Source organism: Xyrauchen texanus, chromosome 32 (assembly GCF_025860055.1).
Source record: "Xyrauchen texanus isolate HMW12.3.18 chromosome 32, RBS_HiC_50CHRs, whole genome shotgun sequence".
Taxonomy (NCBI): Eukaryota; Metazoa; Chordata; class Actinopteri; order Cypriniformes; family Catostomidae; genus Xyrauchen; species Xyrauchen texanus.
The window spans coordinates 69,171-92,500 of NC_068307.1; the positions used below are offsets into that span (position 1 = coordinate 69,171).

At 38.0% G+C, this 23,330-nt stretch overlaps 2 protein-coding genes across 7 annotated transcripts in view; both read right to left on the reverse strand.

Annotated features, from left to right (window-relative positions):
• The window catches only part of gnai2a (guanine nucleotide binding protein (G protein), alpha inhibiting activity polypeptide 2a), a 72,881-nt gene extending 64,397 nt beyond the window's left edge, over positions 1-8,484 (reverse strand). The window contains exon 1 of the mRNA XM_052101634.1: positions 7,766-8,484. Within this exon, the coding sequence (XP_051957594.1) occupies positions 7,766-7,883 (118 nt within the window). The 5' untranslated portion in view covers positions 7,884-8,484. The remainder of the gene's footprint in view (positions 1-7,765) is intronic.
• A 1,950-nt stretch (positions 8,485-10,434) lies between these two features.
• The window catches only part of LOC127626074 (sodium-coupled neutral amino acid transporter 3-like), a 67,242-nt gene continuing 54,346 nt past the window's right edge, over positions 10,435-23,330 (reverse strand). For all 6 annotated transcript variants that reach the window (XM_052101624.1, XM_052101625.1, XM_052101623.1 and 3 more), the window contains 2 exons: positions 18,290-18,393; positions 10,435-15,308 (listed from right to left, as the gene is read on the reverse strand). In XM_052101624.1, the coding sequence (XP_051957584.1) occupies positions 15,204-15,308; positions 18,290-18,393 (209 nt within the window). In that variant the 3' untranslated portion in view covers positions 10,435-15,203. The remainder of the gene's footprint in view (positions 15,309-18,289; positions 18,394-23,330) is intronic.

The window sequence follows — 23,330 nt, forward strand, 5'->3', positions numbered from 1 at the left end:
GGTACAGAAAAAAGGAGCACATTCCACCATGTGGAACTTTTTTGGATTTAAACCTGAAGACGATGCGCAAAGAGTTATAATTTGCAAGCAGTGCTTTTGCATCGTCGCAGCACCACAAGGTAATACCACTACAGTACGAGTTAGCCATGAAAGACAAGGGAGCCACATCTCAAAATACCAGCCGCCAAACCACGCAAACTTCCATAACTCAGACGTTGTACGGAGCATCGCCATACCCTCCAAGTTCCCAGCGGCACAAAGAGATAACAAACGCCATCACTTATCATTTAGCTAAAGACATGGCTCCAATCAACACAGTTCAAAAGAGGGATTTAAGGCAATGATAAAGACTTTGGACAAGCGCTACTCATTGCCCTCTCGCAACTATTTTTCATCCGTTGCACTTCCAGGTCTATACACCCAGTGTCGAATTACAGTCGAGGAAGAACTGCAAAATATGCAGTACTTCGCGGCAACAACAGACCTATGGTCAAGCCGAACCATGGAGCCGTATTTAAGCTTGACAGTGCATTTCATAACGAATGACTTCAACATGAGGAGCCGCTGTCTACAGACGATGTTCTTCCCTGCTGATCACACTGGCGAGGAACTGGCACAGGGACTAAAGGACAGTCTCAACTCCTGGAGTTTGGAAGAGGACAAAATGGTGTGCATCACCACAGACAGTGGAGCAAACATTGTAAAAGCAGCCTCCCTGAACAAGTGGACAAGGCTTCAATGTTTTGGCCATAGGCTACATCTGGCTATAGGTGAGCTGTGTATTAAACATTTTCATATTTTCATTTTCATAATTTTCATATTTTAATTTAAATCAGAAAAATGTGTCCTTTATGTACATTTTTTTAAAATAAAAAACAACAACATATGACAAAAAACAGAATTAAAATAAGAACACAAGGTACTATTTAGGACTACACTGTCTAAGTTTGTGGATTGAAAACCACTGGTCTAATGCAATTGTCAAGCACATTTTGTCAGTAAAGCAGATTCTGTAATCAGCAGTAAATCTCCATCACCAGCTTTCAGATGGAGCAGCATTTACTGACAAGATGCGCATGACAATTGCAGCATTTGCCTAATCGCGACTGCATTTACATTTATTGTGCAGTCCTAATTTATTTATAAATTAACCAGACATAAGCAGAAAAAATAAAAGTATAAATGCCCATTTTTATTCTGAGGCTTAAATGAACATTGAGGATTGTATTGTATGTTTTTACATTTTAAATATGCCTTTTAACTAATTACTTATACTTTAAAACATTTTTTTTAATCAATTTTAAATAGAAGCACACACAATTAAGTTGATCCTGCTTTATGTTTGCCATAATATTGATACAGCCATTTTTACATTTAATGCAAGAAAATTTATGGAATGTTAAATTAATTTACTGCAGAGTTGATAAAGCCTATTTTTATTTATAGAGAATGCAATGAAAGATTCCCGGATTGACCGTGCTGTGGGTCTTTGTAAAAAGCTTGTGGCCTACTTCAGCCATAGTTGGAAGCAGAGGCGGGAGCTTGCTATTGCCCAAAAGGAGCTCAACCTGCCTGAACACCAGCTTAAAACAGAGTGCCCAACAAGATGGGGATCCCGACAAGCTATGGTCCAGAGGGTCCTTGAACAGCAAACTGCTATTGGACATGTTCTCTCTGCTGACCGGAAGGCTAGACACCTGACACCAACCTGGCAGGATATCGAAGTCCTTGAAGTGATCAACAAGACACTCACCCCACTGGCAGACTTTACTGATGCTCTGTCAAGAGAGCAGTATGTTACTATCTCCTCAGTCAAGCCGGTCCTCCACCTTTTTGAGACAATGATGGCAGTGCAGGAAGATGATACAGGTCTTGCACGATCAATTAAGTCGAAAATCCTGCATTACCTTAAAGAAAAGTATAATGATCCACACACTCAGGAGCTGCTCGACATAGCCACAGTATTGGATCCACGTTTTAAACTGAACTATGTCAGCGAGGACAACAAAGTCAGTGTCAAGGACAGACTGAAGAATGAGATGACTAGCATTGGTATGGTAAGTATATCTTTACATGATTCAAGATATTTATTTTCACAGAGTAATAAATTTACATTAGGCTACATTGTTTACAGCTGCAAATAATTGAAATTGAATTTAGCTAACCCACCATAACTTTTAACTGCTGAGATGTTACTTGTGTTAACAAGTGTAAAATATTAAGATTTTTATGTGATCTTTTCTCTTTTCCAGCAAAGTCCCCCACAACTGACCCCAGCGCCCAGCCTTCGCTGCCCCCGTAGAAAAGAAGAGAAAGACCTTAGGTTGTTTTTAAAAGCAGCAAAGGGCAATGAGGCAGCAGCACCATCTGATGCTTCTCAAGAGAATGATGTTGACATGGAGCTAGGCTCATATCTGCTCACAAGAAACATTGACAGCGAAGATGACCCCATAATCTGGTGGAAAGAACACAAGGGACAATATCCAAAACTGTCTGTGCTGGCAAGGAAATACCTCTGTATCACTGCTACAAGTTCCCCATCAGAAAGGGTTTTCAGCACAGGGGGGAACATTGTAACATGCCAGCGTTCCTCCCTGAAACCTCACAATGTTGAAAGGTTAGTGTTCTTGGCCAAGAACCTTTAAGGTTCTGTGCCAATTGGAGCAAAAAGCACAGGTTCTATTTAGTTATTTTTTATTTATTATTGTATATGTTAATGTTTTCTTATGTTCAACAACATAAAGCTTATTCACTTTAAGGGGTCTAAAATAAAGAAAGGAGAAAATGGTTTGTTACTCCTGCTGCACTTTATTATACTGAATGTCCTGTGTTTTGTTGTTGTTGTTTTTTTTGTACTTGAGTGCAATAAATTTTGTTTGAAAAAAATGAGAATCGTGATCTCAATTCCCATGGAGAAAAATCGTGATTCACATTTTAGCAAGAATCGTGCAGCCCTAGTTACAATGTTCACTATGCACTATAACGAAACAACACAGACACACAAATACTGTTACAATGTTCACTATGCGCTGTAACGAAACAACACAGACACACAAATACTGTTACAATGTTCACTATGCGCTATAACGAAACAACACACACAAATACTGTTACAATGTTCACTATGCACTGTAACGAAACAACACAGACACACAAATACTGTTACAATGTTCACTATGCGCTATAACGAAACAACACACACAAATACTGTTACAATGTTCACTATGGGCTATAACAAAACAACACACACAAATACTGTTACAATGTTCACTATGTGCTATAACGAAACAACACACACAAATACTGTTACAATGTTCACTATGTGCTATAACGAAACAACACACACAAATACTGTTACAATGTTCACTATGGGCTATAACAAAACAACACACACAAATACTGTTACAATGTTCACTATGGGCTATAACAAAACAACACACACAAATACTGTTACAATGTTCACTATGTGCTATAACGAAACAACACACACAAATACTGTTACAATGTTCACTATGCGCTATAACGAAACAACACACACAAATACTGTTACAATGTTCACTATGTGCTATAACGAAACAACACACACAAATACTGTTACAATGTTCACTATGCGCTATAACGAAACAACACACACAAATACTGTTACAATGTTCACTATGCACTATAACGAAACAACACAGCCAAATACTGTTACAATGTTCACTATGCGCTATAATGAAACAACACACACAAATACTGTTACAATGTTCACTATGCGCTATAACGAAACAACACACACAAATACTGTTACAATGTTCACTATGCGCTATAACGAAACAACACACACAAATACTGTTACAATGTTCACTATGCGCTTATAACTGAAACAACACACACAAATACTGTTACAATGTTCACTATGCGCTTATAACTGAAACAACACACCCAAATACTGTTACAATGTTCACTATGCGCTATAACAAAACAACACACACAAATACTGTTACAATGTTCACTATGCACTATAACGAAACAACACACACAAATACTGTTACAATGTTCACTATGGGCTATAACGAAACAACACACACAAATACTGTTACAATGTTCACTATGCGCTATAACGAAACAACACACACAAATACTGTTACAATGTTCACTATGCGCTATAACGAAACAACACACACAAATACTGTTACAATGTTCAATATGCACTATAACGAAACAACACACACAAATACTGTTACAATGTTCACTATGCGTTATAACGAAACAACACATACACACACACACACACACACACACACACACACACAAATACTGTTACAAAGTTCGCTATGCACTATAACGAAACAACACACACACACAAACATGTCCGTCAGCAGTGTCTGTCAACAGTCGTGGGCGGGGCCTGTACAAAGTGACATCACTTTGTACAGAATCGGTGAACGGCTTTTTCTGAGACAGTGTTTATGATTAATGGGGATTTAAAACGACTGGGTGGACTTTTATCATTGTAGGATGGTTGTGCACACGTTGCCAACACACATTTATGTTCATACACCATGTAAAACTGAATTTTGCATAATAGATCCCCTTAAATAAGCTATATATTTATATTGAAATAATGTGTAGTTAGAGGTTTGTGTTTCTATACATATTAAAGAGTATACCCAATTAGAGCCACAAAATAATGTAAAGATATTCTAAACTAATTATGCAAAAAAACAACACCGATATCGGATCCAGATCGGCCGATACTGAGATTTCCAATATCGGAATCGGAACAGAAAAACTAGCATTGGTGCATCCCTACAACAAACCCAAAAAGAGCAAATCAGAATAATCAACAGAGCAAAGCGCTGGAATTCAGTGCGGCCATTAAACTGAAGAACATTCAGGAAACCTGAAGAGACCTCTTCTAAATAGCAAGCCCAGTAAAAAGAACAAAAACCACCATGAAAAGGCCCTCATCATCATATCGTTAAAGGCGTTTCGGAGTGAAGGCCTCAACTTGAGACTTTTTCCTTCATCTGCCTCAAGCTAAAAATAGCAGCATCCATCTCAGAGAACCCTCGTCTCTAAACGGAGAACTTGAGTTTGGAAAGAGAGGAACGGAGGTTGAGCGATGGCGTGTTTTCCTCTCGTGGCATTTACACATCTGTCAGCTGTGTGTCAGTTAACATGGTCTTCTTGGATTGAAAAGGTTAATCACTGCTGGTCAAACCAGATTGTGTGTAGGTCAGTAGACATGACACTTTTCAAACCAAGAAATCTCTTGCAACTTTGAAAGTAATGAGTTACTTGTCATTTGAACCTCCTCAGACGGTGACTAAAATCTCTAGTTTCTTCTGCATCTGTGCTATTAGAACTCTTTAATACTTTGAGAGTTAAAGTAATGACTGACAGCGATTAGTGTCCAACCTGCAGACTCACTAATGACTGAAAGGTTTGATCCAAGCTGCTGGTGTTTGAGAGACAGACATCATCATAAAAGATGAGTAACAGGTTTGGACAGCAGGAATCTGACGGAGGAGAGAACAGTCAAAATAAAGTAACTGGAAGACACGTTCGATACTGGGCAAATCCAAAATCTCAGTTGGAAATACCGTTGTCTGCCTGACATATTTGTTTAATGGAAAACAGAGGTACAGCATAGCTGCAATTTTCCCAAGTAAAAAAAGGAACTGCGAAAGGACTGAGTACTGTGTAAAAAGCAAAACACAGCAAGTATTTCATGTTTCTGCAAGGTTCACTATCAAATGTGCAAATACACAAACTGCCAAAAACAATTGTACTTTCACCCCTTTCTTTGGCACATGGTGAATGTTCTAGACTTCTGTTTGAGCCGAAAACATTCCCCACAGAATTCCTGCATTTCGGTCAAAACATAGTAGGGATCAGGGCAAAGTGCACACGTGTGTGTGTGTGTGTGTGTGTGTGTGTGTGTGTGTGTGTGTGTGTGTGTGTGTGTGTGTGTGTGTGTGTGTGTAGTGTGTGTGTGAGAGTGTGTGAGTGTGTATATATACAGTGTGCGTGTTTTTGTGATTTACGAGGACAATTTTGTAAGTTACAAATTAGTAATTACAAGGGTATTATGCTATAAATGTGATTTATGAGGACATTTCTAGTGTCCCCATAATTCAAATCGCTTAAAAATCATACTAAACAATGTTTTATTGAAAATGTAAAAATGCAGAAGGTTTTCTGTGAGGGTTAGGTTTAGGGGTTGTGTTAGGTTTAGAGGATAGAATCTATAGTTTATACAGTATAAAAGTCATTATGTCTATGGAAAGTCCTCATAATGATAGGTAGACCAACGTGTGTGTGTGTGTGTGTGTGTGTGTGTGTGTGTGTGTGTGTGTGTGTATACAGTGTGTGTGTATATATACAGTGTGTGTGTGTGTGTGTGTGTGTGTATATACAGTGTGTGTGAGTGTGTATATACAGTGTGTGTGTGTGTGTGTGAGTGTGTGTGTGTATATACAGTGTGTGTGAGTGTGTATATACAGTGTGTGTGTGTGTGTGTGTGTATTGTGTGTGTGTGTGAGTGTGTGTGTATGTTTGTGTGTGAGTGTGTGTGTGTGTGAGTGTGTATGTGTGTGTGTGAGTGTGTGTGTGTGTGTGAGTGTGTGTGTGTGTGTGTGTGTGTGTGTGTGTGTGTGTGTGTGTGTGTGTGTGTGTGTGAGTGTGTGTGTGTGTGTGTATATACAGTGTGTGTGTGTGTGTGTGTATATACAGTGTGTGTGTGTGTGTGTGTGTGTGTGTGTGTGTGTGTGTATATACAGTGTGTGTGTGTGTGTATATACAGTGTGTGTGTGTGTGTGTGTGTGTATATACAGTGTGTGTGTGTGTGTGTGTGTGTGTGTATATACAGTGTGTGTGTGTGTGTGTGTATATACAGTGTGTGTGTGTGTGTGTGTATATACAGTGTGTGTGTGTGTGTGTGTGTGTGTGTGAGTGTGTGTGTGTGTGTATATACAGTGTGTGTGAGTGTGTATATACAGTGTGTGTGTGTGTGTGTGTGTGTGTGTGTGTGTATATACAGTGTGTGTGAGTGTGTATATACAGTGTGTGTGTGTGTGTGTGTGTGTGTGTGTGTGTGTGTGTGTGTGTGTATATACAGTGTGTGTGAGTGTGTATATACAGTGTGTGTGTGTGTGTGTGTGTGAGAGTGTGTATATACAGTGTGTGTGTGTGGTGTCACTGTCAGAATATTCCTTAACCTCCTCTAAAAGTCGCACTACAGTAACCTGAAGAACAGTAATTTGGTTTCCACATATAACAAGCCGTTCTGTTTCTCTTAGATTGAGAAAGATTGTGTTTCTCATGATCTTTGAGACTTTTTCATGAAGGTTTACGCTTAAATAAGTTCACGCTTGTAGACAAATATGAATTGTCCCTACATAAGAACAGTAGTACTGCAGAAGAGGGGGTGTGTCCAAACTTCAAGCACCTGCTGGTGTGACACAATACTGTAACTAACACTAATGATCACTTTAGTCTTTAAATCCACAGAAAACATTTCAGACCACCTGCATCTACATCAGAAAATATCTTGTGACACTGCAATTATGAAACAAGACAATACTTGCTTAAATCCTAAACATGTGTATTTACCTTCTGATAATCCGACACATGTTTACTATCAGACCCAAGAACATTAACATGACCTCCAAACTTCAACTTACAATGTTTCACTTTCAACGGTTAAAAAGAGGCACTTATTCATGTCTCAAAGTAACGTTTGGTGACAGAAGATGTATCAGTGTGATCTGTCACTCACCCAACAGCAGCAGTTTGACTTCTTTAGCAGCTTTCTCTCCGTCCTCCCGCAGATTCCGGTCGATCATTCGGGATCTCTCGGCCGCGGCTTTATCGTCCTGACTCACGGTACAGCCCATAGTTCCGAATGCACGCTTCAGGGCGACGGATTACAGGGATCGATTTAAGAGGAGAAATATAAAGGTATAAACCTTTTGTCACGCTGCAGGAGATGTTTTAAAAGAGTCTTCCGTGAGTAATAGACTCGGATAACTTCCTCTTTTGGCTTTGGAAAAAAAATGTCGCAAGTCAATGAAGGGAAGCGACTTCAAGACACTATAAATCCAAAAATGCGTCCAGATAATCTTTAATAAGGCGTTACGTATTGATTTAATATTGAGAACACCACCTGGAACCGATAAACTGTTGATGTTTAAGTCTCCAAAAATATCAAAATCCACATAAAACAATATCCACTAATCCAAAAGTTTTCCACCCCAAAAAAAAAAAAAAAAAAAAAAAAAAGTTTAGCGCAACCCTTCTGCACAGGTATAAAGAAGTCGAGGGAAAAATCTGCGACTGGATCCGGCAAAGAGGAAAAGCCAAATCCCTTTTCTTTCTTATTTTTCTGTCCTTGAGTCGATTTCGCCGAGCGCCGTTAGGCAGCAACTGCAACTGATCTGTGATTTGTTTCAATGTTTTCTAATCCGCCACACCCCGATCTGATCTGAGAAGTTGCTCTCCGCCACACAACACACTTCAGTCACTGCATCGATGACGCGCACACCAACACGGGTGCTCATGGGAAATGTCGTTTACTACGCCGTGTCAGTCATGCGCATCCATACTACTTCTTGCCGTAACAAAATCAAATGTTTTATTATTAAATATATTGATATACATTTTTCTTTACACACAACAGACTTAATATTACTCTAGTTTGCTGCTCAATGAATGAAATGTTTATTTTATGGAGTGGTGGTGGTGTAGTGGGCTAAAGCACATAACTGTTAATCAGCACATAACTGGTAATCAGAAGGTCCCTGGTTCGATCCCCACAGCCACCACCATTGTGTCCTTGAGTAAGACACTTAACTCCAGGTTGCTCCGGGGGGATTGTCCCTGTAATAAGTGCACATAACTGGTAATCTGTTAATCAGAAGGTTGCTGGTTCGATCCCCACCGTCACCACCATTGTGTCCTTGAGTAAGACACTTAACTCCAGGTTGCTCCGGGGGGATTGTCCCTGTAATAATTGCACTGTAAGTCACTTTGTATAAAAGCGTCTGCCAAATGCATAAATGTAAATGTAAAATGACTTTGATTATAAATCACCAACATGAAACCAGCCGACATTTATAACATTTCCTACATCATGTCTGTTCTAGTAAAATGTGTTTAGTGTATTTTGATAGCTAAAAACTGCAAACTGTGCATTAAATGTATTCAGTCTCATTCAATATATTTAAGAGCGAAAATGATCTCATTTAAATTAAATCCCCTTAATAGTATGCAAAAAAATGCTCCATTCATCTTCTCGTAACATGTTAAACAACTCTTAAAATGATACATTTAAAAAGGATAAATGCACCAATTTCTTATGAAGTATTTCATGAAATCGTCCAGATTTAGATCAACAGAAATGAACGTGTCCTTAATATAATGGAAAACATCTGAAAGTTCACGGAGCGCATGAGCTGATACACATTCATCGTGTTGGGATTTAAATGTCCATCAGGCTGGACCAGTTTCCAGATACTGAAGCACAAACTGTTTCCAGTCGGGACATTTAGTCACTTTTCACACAGGAAGTGGTCAAACTAACCATGTAAACAAGGGAACTGCTGCTGTTTTGACATAAACAGTTTAACATTTACATGGAAAGTTATAAAGTGTGCTGGTGGATTGTTGGGAACATTACAGGTTTGATCCACGGAGAGCGTTCCTCTCATTCCTGCCGCTTTACTCTTCAACACTCAAATCCACAGACAGAAAAACACACACATGCGCTGTCAAATCAGTCAAGACTGAATGAATATCGTTTATTCTTTATTATTTGAACATTGGTTACAGCACAATAACTGCAGCAATGTACTCCATACTGAGAATAAAGAAAATAAACACATAAACTGACTTTAAAAAGCATTTAAAAAACAAATATTACATTTTAATCATCAGACTCAACATCATCTGACTATTTACAATATCCAAACTATAGATGTGCTTATAATATAAAGGGTTTACATTTATGTACATTTTGTATAAATGCTGCCATGTAAGTAATGAATTCATACAAACTGTTACAAACAATTACATTTTTATTACATCACAAGGAAAACATTATGATGACTGGACACAGCTGGTAAATGAACAAATGAAAACTACTTCCTCCTTTTGCTCTCTTTTGATATATTGCAGATGTGTAATCATATAAATACAAATAAAACTGTTTGATTGGATATCGGGGGACAGAAGCAGTGCATTATGGGGCTGATAATGGTCTGCACTTAATAACTATATAATACTGACATCAATTAATAACATCTTACTGGTTAATGTAAACCACCTTCATCACAAAATCATTATTTCATGGTCTTGCATGTCATTTATCTCTGCAAACACTAAAAATGATCAACAACATCATGTTAGTCAGAATTATAATCTCATGAAACCTGTCAAAAACATTTCTGGCTCATATTTCATACACAAACACACACACAAACATACATACACACACACACACACACACACACAAACATACATACACACACACACACACACAAACATATATACACACACACACACACACACACACAAACATACATACACACACACACAAACAAATACACACACAAACATACATACACACACACACACGCACACACAAACACACACTCACCCACACACACACACAAAAATACATACACACACACACAGACATACATAAACACACACACACACACACACACACACACACACACAGACAGACATACATACACACACACAGACACACACAAACATACATACACACACACACACACACACACACACACACAAACATACATACACACACACACACACACACACGCACGCACACAAACATTATGGGACAGTAAGTGGTTGATTTATAGTATTTAGGTTGATTAGTTTCAATTACAAAGATTAAAATATGGATGTACCATGTTAAACATCCACAATTATTCTTCAAACAATTTACAGTGAGTTGTACATAGACTTTCATATCCAGTAACTGTCTAAAAATATATAATCTGTGATTATGTCATTAATTGTGAGAGATTGAGAGGAAGTTGTGCTTCAGGTGAAAGTGCTACATAGACATCAATAATCAAGAAATGACCCTGTGTGGACACCATCTTTCTCACGCTTACTAAATGTATAACTTTTAGTATTTTAGCTAATTTCTTATCAGATCTTGTAGTTACTGTAGATAGATCATTAATTGTTGGTGACTTAAACATTCACATAGATAATGAAAATGACACATTGGGATTAGCATTTATCGATATTCTCAACTCTCTTGTAGTCAGACAAAATGTAACAGGACCAACTCATCGCCATAATCATAAGATAGATTTTATTCTGTCATATGGAGTTGATGTTGATAATATAGAAATTCTGCAGCAGAGCGACGACATCTCGGATCATTACCTCGTCTCTTGTATGCTGCAATCAGCTAATGTTACTGAATCTACACCATGCTATCATTCAGGTAGAACTATTCTTTCCACCACTAAAGATAGCTTCACTAATACTCTTCCAGATCTATCTCATACACTCAATAAACCCCAAAGCCCAGAAGTACTTGATGAAATAACAGAAAGTATAAATGCAGTCTTCTCTAGCACTCTTGATAGTGTCACCAACCCTTCGATTAAAGAAAATTAAAATGTGGCGAGGGGACGTGGTCAGGTGACAAGCCTTACCGCTCTCTCTCTCTCTCCCGCAGACCAACACATGACCACGTCCCCACGCCACATAAAGAAATAAATCCTGCACCATGGTACAATGATCACTATCATGCTCTCAAGAGAGCAGCTTGGAAAATGGAAGAATACAAAATTAGAAGTATTTCGTGGTGCATGGAAGGATAGTGTCTGTAGCTACAAACAGGCACTAAAAGCTGCCAGATCAGCATATTTTAGCAAACTCATAGAAAATAACCACAACAATCCTAGATGTTTATTCAGTACTGTGGATAAATTGGTTAGGAATAAAGCTTCAACAGAACCAGATATTCTGTCGCAGCACAAGAGTAATGACTTCATGAATTTCTTTTCTGATAATATTGAAATAATCCGAAATTTGAATTATGCAATCATCTGTCACAGCACCTCAGAAAACAGTGCCTCATAATCCTTCTCTGTCATCGGCCATGAAGAACAAAACTTATCGAAACATCAAAAGCAACAACATGTTTGTTAGATCCTATACCAACTAAGCTCTTAAAAGAGGTATCTCCTGTAATCTCAGAACCGCTTCTTAATATCATTAACTCCTCGCTATGCTTAGGACATGTCCCAAGAAACTTTAAAATGGCAGTTATCAAATTGCTTATCAAGAAGCCACAACTTGATCCTGGAGAACTTGCTAATTATAGACCGATTTCAGATCTCCCGTTTATGTCACAAATACTAGAAAAGGTAGTGTCCTCCCAAATATGTTCATTTCTACAGAGAAATAGTATATATGAAGAATTTCAATCAGGATTTAGGCCTCATCACAGTACAGAGACTGCACTTATCAGAGTTACAAATGACTCTTATCATCTGATCGCGGCTGCATTTCTCTTCTAGTGCTTTTAGATCTTAGTGCTGCATTCGACATGATAGATCACGACATTCTCTTGAATAGGCTGGAGAATTATGTTGCATCTGTGGAGTTGCATTAGCATGGTTTAGGTCATATTTAGCAGACCGCTACCATTTTGTTTATGTAAATGAGGAATTGTCAAACCAAACAAAAGTAAAGTATGGAGTGCCACAGGGATCAGTTTTAGGGCCTCTGCTTTTCTCCATGTATATGCTTCCCCTGGGAGATATTATCAGGAATCGTGGAATAAGTTTCCACTGCTATGCTGACGATACACAACTTTATATTTCTTCAAAACCTGATGAGATTTCACAACTCTCAAAATTAGCAGAGTGTATCAATTAAATAAAAGATTGGATGGCAGAAATTTCCTTCTAATCAATTCAGACAAAACAGAGGTACTAATTATTAGATAAACCAATTCATGCGTTCATGACCTCAAGACTAGATTATTGTAATGCATTACTGGGAGGATGTTCAGCAAGATCAATAAATAAACTTCAATTGGTTCAAAATGCAGCTACAAAGAGTGCTGACGAGAACCAAGAAATATGATCATATTAGCCCCATTTTATCATCGTTACATTGTTACCTGTTAAATTCTGTATTAATTATAATATTCTGTAACTACATAAAAAGCTTTGAATGTTCTCCGCAGTACTTAAGTGATCTTCTGTCACGCTATATTCCATCACGTTCATTACGATTGCACAATTCTGGCGTGTTAATAGTTCCTAGAATATCAAAATCCACAAAAGGAGGAAGATCCTTTTCATATTTGGCTCCTAAACTATGGAATAGTCTCCCAAACACTGTTCGAGATGCAGACACACTCTCTCAGTTTAAGTCTAGACTAAAGACTCATCTATTTAGCCAGACATACACCTAATTTATCCTCCAACCCACAATTAGGCTGCTTTAGTTGGGTCTCCCGGAACCAGAAACAGTGATCATGATCTCTAACTCTGCAATAAATTTTATGGCATCTATGCAAATCTTATTTTATTTGTTTCCCTGTCTCAACCTCGGGACTCCTATTCTGAGGTCACCAGAACCGGCTGGATCCAGCACCATTCCTGCTTCATGTTGGACTCCACTGCTACATGTCGCAGAATGATGATGACTAAATGCAGCCGGTGCCAGCCAAACATCACTTCGGTCTATTATGATGAACTTCAGAGGATGATCTGATGCCAACTCCAACAGTTACAGTTTTATTGTCTGTTAATGCTGATCTTCTGTAAAGCTGCTTTGAAATGATGTGTGTTGTGAAAGGCGCTATACAAATAAAATTGACTTGCATATTACTTACAGTGATAGTTCACCAAAAAATAACAACAACAATTCTGTCATTATTTATGAGTTTCATTCTACTAACACAAAAGCAGATGTTAGAGACTGAAAGCTTCAAACTAACATTCTGCTAAACATCTCCTTTTGATTTACAATGAAGAAAGTCATGAGAGAAAAGGACAGAATGTACTTTTTTTAGGTGAATTAACCCTTTAATATTACACTGTCTGTTCTGTGTTGAGTTTACACACACATTTGAGCCGATCATGTGAATGTTTGAGATGTCTCGTTATATTAATCCAGAGATCGACTACCAGCAGGTCTCATAATAAACTTAATTATTAAGTGTGCTTTTCAATCTGTGCATTCTCAATACAACAAGCAGTATTCATACAAAATATTATAAATGTCTTGTTGTTATAATTCGTGTTTTTTAGCTGAATAGTCAGAAATAATTTACAGGAATGTGATAGATAACCTTGAATAAACCAATTGAATCTGAATCCTCATATCTTCTCTCTATATATTTATGCTCATATATTTATATCGCTAAATATTGTAGAAAGGCTACAAATTATAAATCAATATAAAATACGACACATAGACAGTCCATCTTTTTTACTATATGTGCAATCTGCAAACTTTTGAAATTGTGTAATAGACTGCAGCCAAATGGGGTCTGGATTGTGCACTAGGTCATGTGTCACCATGGCAACGACCTCTTGACCTCTCAACAGCCTTCAGTGTTGATATCTCCCAGCTATTGCACAGAGTATTGCTGTATCTAAGATAAGATATGATGACATCACAATTCTGAGAGTAACACGTGTAATAACCACCTATCCTGCTGTTATAAACGAGCAGTTACTATAATACTAATCTTTTGATGAATGTGGCCAAAGGGCAAAGGTTAAAGGTAAAAGGTCCCATTATGAAGAGGGGTGATGCTGGAAACTAAACTGAAATGGTTTGGTAAGAATGCAAAATCCCTTTTGTTTGCAAACTGCATGTGCTGCTTCTATGGCACAGGAATTATGGGTTGTCATGGGCCGCGTCTGCAAACATTAGAAATAAAAGAGAAAGTAGAACAACTAGTAGATTTAGATATTAAAGCCAGCCTGAGACGGGGCGACACCACATGACAACAGAGCTGCACATGCAGGTCACAAGGTCAAATAAAGCATCGATTGAACTAAATCAAAGAATCTGGAAAAAGAGTCCGTACTGACAATTCGAGAACTGAACACTGACAGATTATGCATCCTCCCCAACTACTGACCCCAAAATAAACAATATATATATATATATTCAAAACATAAACCATTAGAGGGTGTGGCCTAGTGACCACTGCTTCCTTTGCTGGTCCCGGATGTCCAATCGATGATGATGAAGCTCAGGCTCATTATCATAAATAAGACTCCTAACACGGCGAAGCAAGCAGCCTATAAAAGAGAGAGAGAGAGAGCCAAGATCATAAACACTGATGATGAGTAATCATCGATCGTGTACAATTAAAGTACCATCACTCATGAATAATCTCAAATTCTGCATTTCAAAAGCTGAATTCAGATTTGTTGAAATCAGAAATACAACAATAGGATGTTTTGGACAGATTTCATGCACACAAAAATCATCACTTCTCAAATGTTTTTGCTTCAGGACCATTAATAATGACATCAAGTGATGACCCAACATACAACATTATTAACCTGACAAACACTGAAGAGGAACATTTCTAAACGTCTCTTGAATGTTTCACAGATGAGTGATTACTTCACTGCTCACGTTGTGGTCGACACACACCAGGTGTATTTAATGTAGTTTATCATGTATTGTACTATTGTAGTTTGATCAGGTGCAAAGTGTTTTAACTCTATAACAGCGTGCATATCTTTTTTTTTATTTATTTATTTTTTATTTATTTGATAGGGACAAGTGGGAACAATCAACATGCACCACACTACAACATTTTAGCCAAGGATAATTTGCAATGTCCGTCCCCAGATGGGTTTTCCACATAACAATACATACAGAAAGTAAAAAAGAATACATTTACATTTACAAGAGCATTACTAAATTCTGACACTGCATAAAGAAATGTGCATTTGAGCGCAAACTATAAATGATTGCATACTTGATCTCTTTTTAAAAAACGCTTTAATTCATTTTTAAAAGCCCCCAGATCTAAGTCCTGTTTCAGCTCGGCGGGCAAGGAGTTCCAGAGCTTAGCACTTTGTACAGTAAAAGCCGACTGGCCAAAGGTCTTTTTTCTAAAGGGCACTTTCACATTTCCATTAGCAGCCCCTCGTGTAATGGAGCCCACTGATCGAAGTGGGACTATGTGACGTCTAAAAACTTCAGGGGCTTGTTTATGCAAACATTTATACATTAATTTCAAGTTACTAAATTTAATAAAATTTTCAAAATTTAAAAAGTTCAACCTCTGCAATACTCCACAATGGTGTGTTCTAACAGTTTTTTATCCAATATTTTTAAAGCTCTGTTGTAAATCAATCTTAGGGGCCTGACTGTTGTGTCTGTTGCCTGTGACCAGGAGGTTATACAATAACTTAGGTGAGAAAAATCATTGTGTGCATAAATGTATTTGCCGCATGAAATGTTAAACAGTCCCATATGACTCTGAAACTATACAAGTTTGCCCTAGTTGTTCTAGTGATTTTTTTACATGACTTTCAAATGATAAATGGGAGTCCAGGATTAATCCCAGATATTTTACTTCTTTAACCTGGGCAATTCTTTGACCATTAATTGTCAGATGCAGTTCTTCCATGGGGTGTAATCTGGAAGCAAAACAAACTGACACTGTCTTACTCAGATTAAGGGATAGTCCTGAGTTTTGAAACCATATTGACACAGAATTAATATGTTGCTGTAACTGTTCTGTAATTGCCTCAACACTTTTGCCACTCACAAAAACAACTGCATCATCTGCATACATTTGGAAACCTGCGCCCGGACATACATTTGGTAAATCATTAATGTACAATGTGAAAAGCAGAGGCCCAAGAATTGATCCCTGGGGAACCCCCGTTTTCAGCATTGCAAAGGGTGGCTTTTCATTATTAATTATTACACATTGTTGTCTAATGTTATCTAATATAATACACAACGTTTCACATCTCCTGTTTCACTCTCTGTTCAAGCTGACGAGTCAAACAACCTTTTGTACATTTCACATGTTTATATCGATCTATTTAAAATGGCTTGCATGAAAAGTGAATCTTATGTTGGCATAAATGACAGCTTATTTTAATAAAGTAAAAGTGACAGTATTGATTATATTGTTACTGATATTTTAAAATCAGTATTTGCTGAATATAAGCAACTTGTGCTTGGTTAAAATGTTGTATATTATTTTATTGAAAACGCATGTTGAAATCCATGTATTAAATATGATACAACAAACTTTTGAGGAATATCTCTCAGTCACCATTACATTACATTAGATTACATTACATTACATTACATTACATTACATTCATGCACACCACAAATCAAATCACAGAGTTTTGATAATTCTTTAACTGTGTATTTTCACATATGTAGCGTGCTCTGTCATTATAAAGATCTCATTATTTTACATTATAAGCTGTTTTGATGTCCATAACCTTAACCCTAACCCTAACCATAAGATCAAGAGACAATTTCCCCTTTTAAAATGTCAATATAGAGTTTGGTGCATAAAATACATATGATCAATATTGTTTATGGAAAACATAATATTAGATTCATATTGTATTTGAACTGTGATAGATGTCAATGCAATTGAATCCATATTTATATATTTATGGCCAAATTGTCAAACATTTGGTGTCTCTGAAAAGTCCTCTGATAATACCCCAAGATTCACCGCTGTAGAAAACCTTCAATAACAGATAGAGACAAAAATGCACCGCTGTGCCTCAGGAGGATCATGACCTTTAAAGCCTAATGCTTCAAATATGATACATAAAAAAAGATTCACTTTAGAATACTTTAGAATACTTTATCTAATGTACTAAAAACAGTGTAATTCTTTCATAGGTCAGGCTTTATAGGGTTAAAAATGGATTTGAATTTATTAGATTTTTTAAATATGCACATTTACTTGGTTAGTTGCATTTTATCTTTTGCATTTAACATTGTTCTTAACCTGCCATCTGCCACCCCATCAGAAGAAACCAGAAACTCATTTGTAAATCGTGACCGGTCGAGATCTTCGGGACTAGTTTACACTGGTTTTGGGTCACACATCTACAGCTGACCTGAGAGATTTGCACAGCTCTTTACATGATTAGTTTTCAAGGGATCTCAAATTAATAGTGTGAAAGCTTTTAAATCATCTACAATCCTGGACAATGTAAGAAATTAGATCCCATTGTGGGTGGAGAGAGAGGAATCGAATACGTCCACAAGTACTTACGAGGATTTTTGGCACTGAACGCATCGGTTCCTCTTCCTTGGGCACAATGCGAATGTAGAACACAGCCGGGAATATAAAGATGAGACATGGCGCTGATGTAGCCCCTGCAGTGAAATAAACACATGTATACACTCACTACCTGTACAGCTAGACCTTTACATCCTGTCTGTGTTGGAGAATATTCAGCTAAAGCATTCCATATTGATCTTCAGTGAAGTGAAGTCAATGAGCGATCACAACAATAACATGTACTCTTCTCTGAGGTGAGATCATGATTAAGCTAGAGAAACTGTCATGTATAAGCATCATGGCAATCCAGGGGTTTATTAATAATGCTGGTGGAGTGATGGATTAATGTACGACCGGCACTGTGAGTAAAGAATTAAACACTGACACTTTAATGCATGTGGAGATAAAAGAGACTGTGAGAAACTTGAGGTTCCTATGACAACACTGTTCAAAGCTGCTGAACTTTCACACACTTTCACACCAATGAAACTTTCCAATGTGAAAGAAAGAAAGACAAACAGACAGACAGAAAAACATAAAGACAGAAAGAAAGACAGACAGACAGACAGAAAGACAAGCAGAAAGAAAGACAGACAGACAGATGGACAGAAAGAAAGACAAAAAGACAGACAGACAGACAGAAAGAAAGACAGACAGACAGATGGACAAAAAGAAAGACAGACAGACAGACAGAAAGAAAGACAGACAGACAGAAATACAAATAGAAAGAAAGACAGACAGACATATGGACAGAAAGAAAGACATACAGACAGAAAGACCTACAGACAGACAGACAGAAATAAAGAAAAACAGAAAGACAGAAAGACAGACAGACAGACAGAAAAACAGAAAGACAGACAGAAAGACAGACAGAAAGAAAGACAGACAGACAGACAGAAAGACAAAAAGAAAGACAGACAGACAGACAGATTGAAAGAAAGACAAACAGACAGACAGAAAGAAAGACAGACAGACAGACAGGAAGAAAGACAGACAGACATACAGACAGAAAGACAGACAGAGAGATAGACAGACAGACAGACAGAAAGACAAACAGAAAGACAGACAGATGGACAGAAAGAAAGACAAAAAGACAGACAGACAGACAGACAGACAGAAAGAAAGACAGACAGACCTACAGAAAGACAAATAGAAAGAAAGACAGACAGACAGATGGACAGAAAGAAAGACATACAGACAGAAAGACCTACAGACAGACAGAAAGAAATAAAGAGAAACAGAAAGAAAGAAAGACATACAGACAGAAAGACAGACAGACAGACCTACAGACAAACAGACAGAAATAAAGACAAACAGAAAGAAAGACAAACAGACAGATGGACAGAAAGAAAGACATGCAGACAGAAAGACAGACAGAAAGACAGAAATAAAGACAGATAGACAGAAAGAAAGACAGATAGACATAAAGACAGATATACAGACAGAAAGACAGACAGACAGAAAGACGGATGGAGAGAAAGAAAGACATACAGACAGAAAGACAGACAGACAGACAGACAGACCTACAGACAGACATAAAGACAGACATACAGACAGAAAGACAGACAGACAGATGGACAGAAATAAAGACATGCAGACAGAAAGACAGACAGAAAGAAAGACAGATAGACATAAAGACAGACATACAGACATAAAGAAAGACAGATAGACAGAAATAAAGACAGACAGAAAGACAGACAAAAAGACAGACAAAGAGCCAGAAAGACAGACATAAAGAAAGACAGAAAGACAGAAGGACAGACAGACAGAAAGACAGAAAGAAAGACAGATAGACAGAAAGAAAGACAGACAGACAGATGGACAGAAAGAAAGACAGAAAGACAGACAGACAGATGGACAGAAAGAAAGAAAGACATACAGACAGACAGATGGACAGACAGACATACAGACAGAAAGACAGACAGAGAGATAGACAGACAGACAGACAGACAGAAAGACAAACAGAAAGAAAGACAGACAGATGGACAGAAAGAAAGACAAAAAGACAGACAGACAGAAAGAAAGAAAGACAGAAAGAGAGACAGACAGACAGACCTACAGACAGACAGAAAGACAAATAGAAAGAAAGACAGATAGACAGATGGACAGAAAGAAAGAAAGACATACAGACAGAAAGACAGACAGAAATAAAGACAAACAGACAGACATACAGACAGAAAGACAGACAGAGAGATAGACAGACAGACAGACAGAAAGACAAACAGAAAGACAGACAGATGGACAGAAAGAAAGACAAAAAGACAGACAGACAGACAGACAGACAGACAGACAGACAGAAAGAAAGACAGACAGACCTACAGAAAGACAAATAGAAAGAAAGACAGACAGACAGATGGACAGAAAGAAAGACATACAGACAGAAAGACCTACAGACAGACAGAAAGAAATAAAGAAAAACAGAAAGAAAGAAAGACATACAGACAGAAAGACAGACAGACAGACCTACAGACAGACAGACAGAAATAAAGACAAACAGAAAGAAAGACAAACAGACAGATGGACAGAAAGAAAGACATGCAGACAGAAAGACAGACAGAAAGACAGAAATAAAGACAGATAGACAGAAAGAAAGACAGATAGACATAAAGACAGATATACAGACAGAAAGACAGACAGACAGAAAGACGGATGGAGAGAAAGAAAGACATACAGACAGAAAGACAGACAGACCTACAGACAGACATAAAGACAGACATACAGACAGAAAGACAGACAGACAGATGGACAGAAATAAAGACATGCAGACAGAAAGACAGACAGAAAGACAGATAGACATAAAGACAGACATACAGACATAAAGAAAGACAGATAGACAGAAATAAAGACAGACAGAAAGACAGACAAAAAGACAGACAAAGAGCCAGAAAGACAGACATAAAGAAAGACAGAAAGACAGAAGGACAGACAGACAGAAAGAAAGACAGATAGACAGAAAGAAAGACAGACAGACAGATGACAGAAAGAAAGACAGACAGACAGATGGACAGAAAGAAAGACATACAGACAGACAGATGGACAGAAAGAAAGACGTACAGACAGAAAGACAAAAAGACAGACAGACAGACAGAAAGACAAACAGAAAGACAGACAGCGAGAAAGACAGACAGAAAGAAAGACAGACAGACATATGGACAGAAAGAAAGACAAACAGACAGACAGACAAACAGAAAGAAAGACAGACAGAGAGAAAGACAGACAGACAGACAGATGGACAGAAAGAAAGACGTACAGACAGAAAGACAAAAAGAAAGACAGACAGACAGACAGACAGAAAGACAGACAGACAGAAAGACAAACAGAAAGACAGACAGACAGACAGACAGACAGATTGAAAGAAAGAAAGACAAACAGACAGACAGAAAGAAAGACAGACAGACAGGAAGAAAGACAGACAGACATACAGACAGAAAGACAGACAGAGAGATAGACAGACAGACAGACAGACAGACAGAAAGACAAACAGAAAGAAAGACAGACAGATGGACAGAAAGAAAGACAAAAAGACAGACAGACAGAAAGAAAGAAAGACAGAAAGAGAGACAGACAGACAGACCTACAGACAGACAGAAAGACAAATAGAAAGAAAGACAGATAGACAGATGGACAGAAAGAAAGAAAGACATACAGACAGAAAGACCTACAGACAGACAGACAGAAAGAAAGAAAAACAGAAAGAAAGAAAGAAAGACAGACAGACAGATGGACAGAAAGAAAGAAAGACATACAGACAGAAAGACAGACAGAAATAAAGACAAACAGAAAGAAAGACAAACAGACAGATGGACAGAAAGAAAGACATGCAGACAGAAAGACAGAAAGAAAGACAGATAGACAGAAAGAAAGACAGATAGACATAAAGACAGACATACAGACAGAAAGACAGACAGACAGAAAGACGGATAGAGAGAAAGAAAGACATACAGACAGAAAGACAGACAGACAGACCTACAGACAGACAGACAGACATAAAGACAAACAGAAAGAAAGACATGCAGACAGAAAGAAAAGAAAGACAGATAGACAGAAAGAAAGACAGATAGACATAAAGACAGGCATACAGACAGAAAGACAGATAGACAGAAATAAAGACAGACAGAAAGACAGACAGACTGACAGAAAAACAGACAAAAAGAAAGACAGACAAAGAGCCAGAAAGACAGACATAAAGAAAGACAGAAAGACAGAAGGACAGACAGACAGAAAGACAGAAAGAAAGACAGATAGACAGAAAGACAGACAGACAGATGGACAGAAAGAAAGACAGAAAGACAGACAGACAGATGGACAGAAAAACAGACAGACCTACAGACAGACAGACAGACAGAAAGACAGACAGACAGACAGACAGACCTACTGTCACGGAGCGCTCAGCTACGCCTCCCTCTGGTTTCGTCCGCTCCCTCTCTCCGGAGTTTTAGAACTGCACTTCCCATCTTTCCCTCTGGTCATTATCGATCTCCATCCCTGCCTGATTTATCTGATTATCCTCATCACCGTCACCTGTTCATCATTATCTCCCCTATATCTGGACTGTCCCTTTCATTGTTACTTTGCGAAGTGTTGTTTTGCTCAGCTGACATTACCAAGCGTTATTCCCTGATCCCTGTTATTATCTGGACCTTAGATCTCTGCCTGGACTCTCGACTCTGTGAACCCTTGCTGCCTGCCCTGACCCTTGCCTGTGTCTGATTACGAGTACTGGATTGTCCCTTCATCAGGGCCTGTTTCTGTTTATGTCTGCTTCTCTCTGTTTGATCGCTTGTGTTAATAAACTACTGCAAATGGATCCAAACACCTCTGCCTCTGCACTACACCTACTAACAGTCAGAAAGACAGACAGACAGACAGAAAGTCGAATAGAAAGAAAGACAGACAGACAGATGGACAGAAAGAAAGAAAGACATACAGACAGACAGACAGACAGACAGATGGACAGAAAGAAAGACGTACAGACAGACAGACAGAAAGACAAACAGAAAGACAGACAGACAGACATATGGACAGAAAGAAA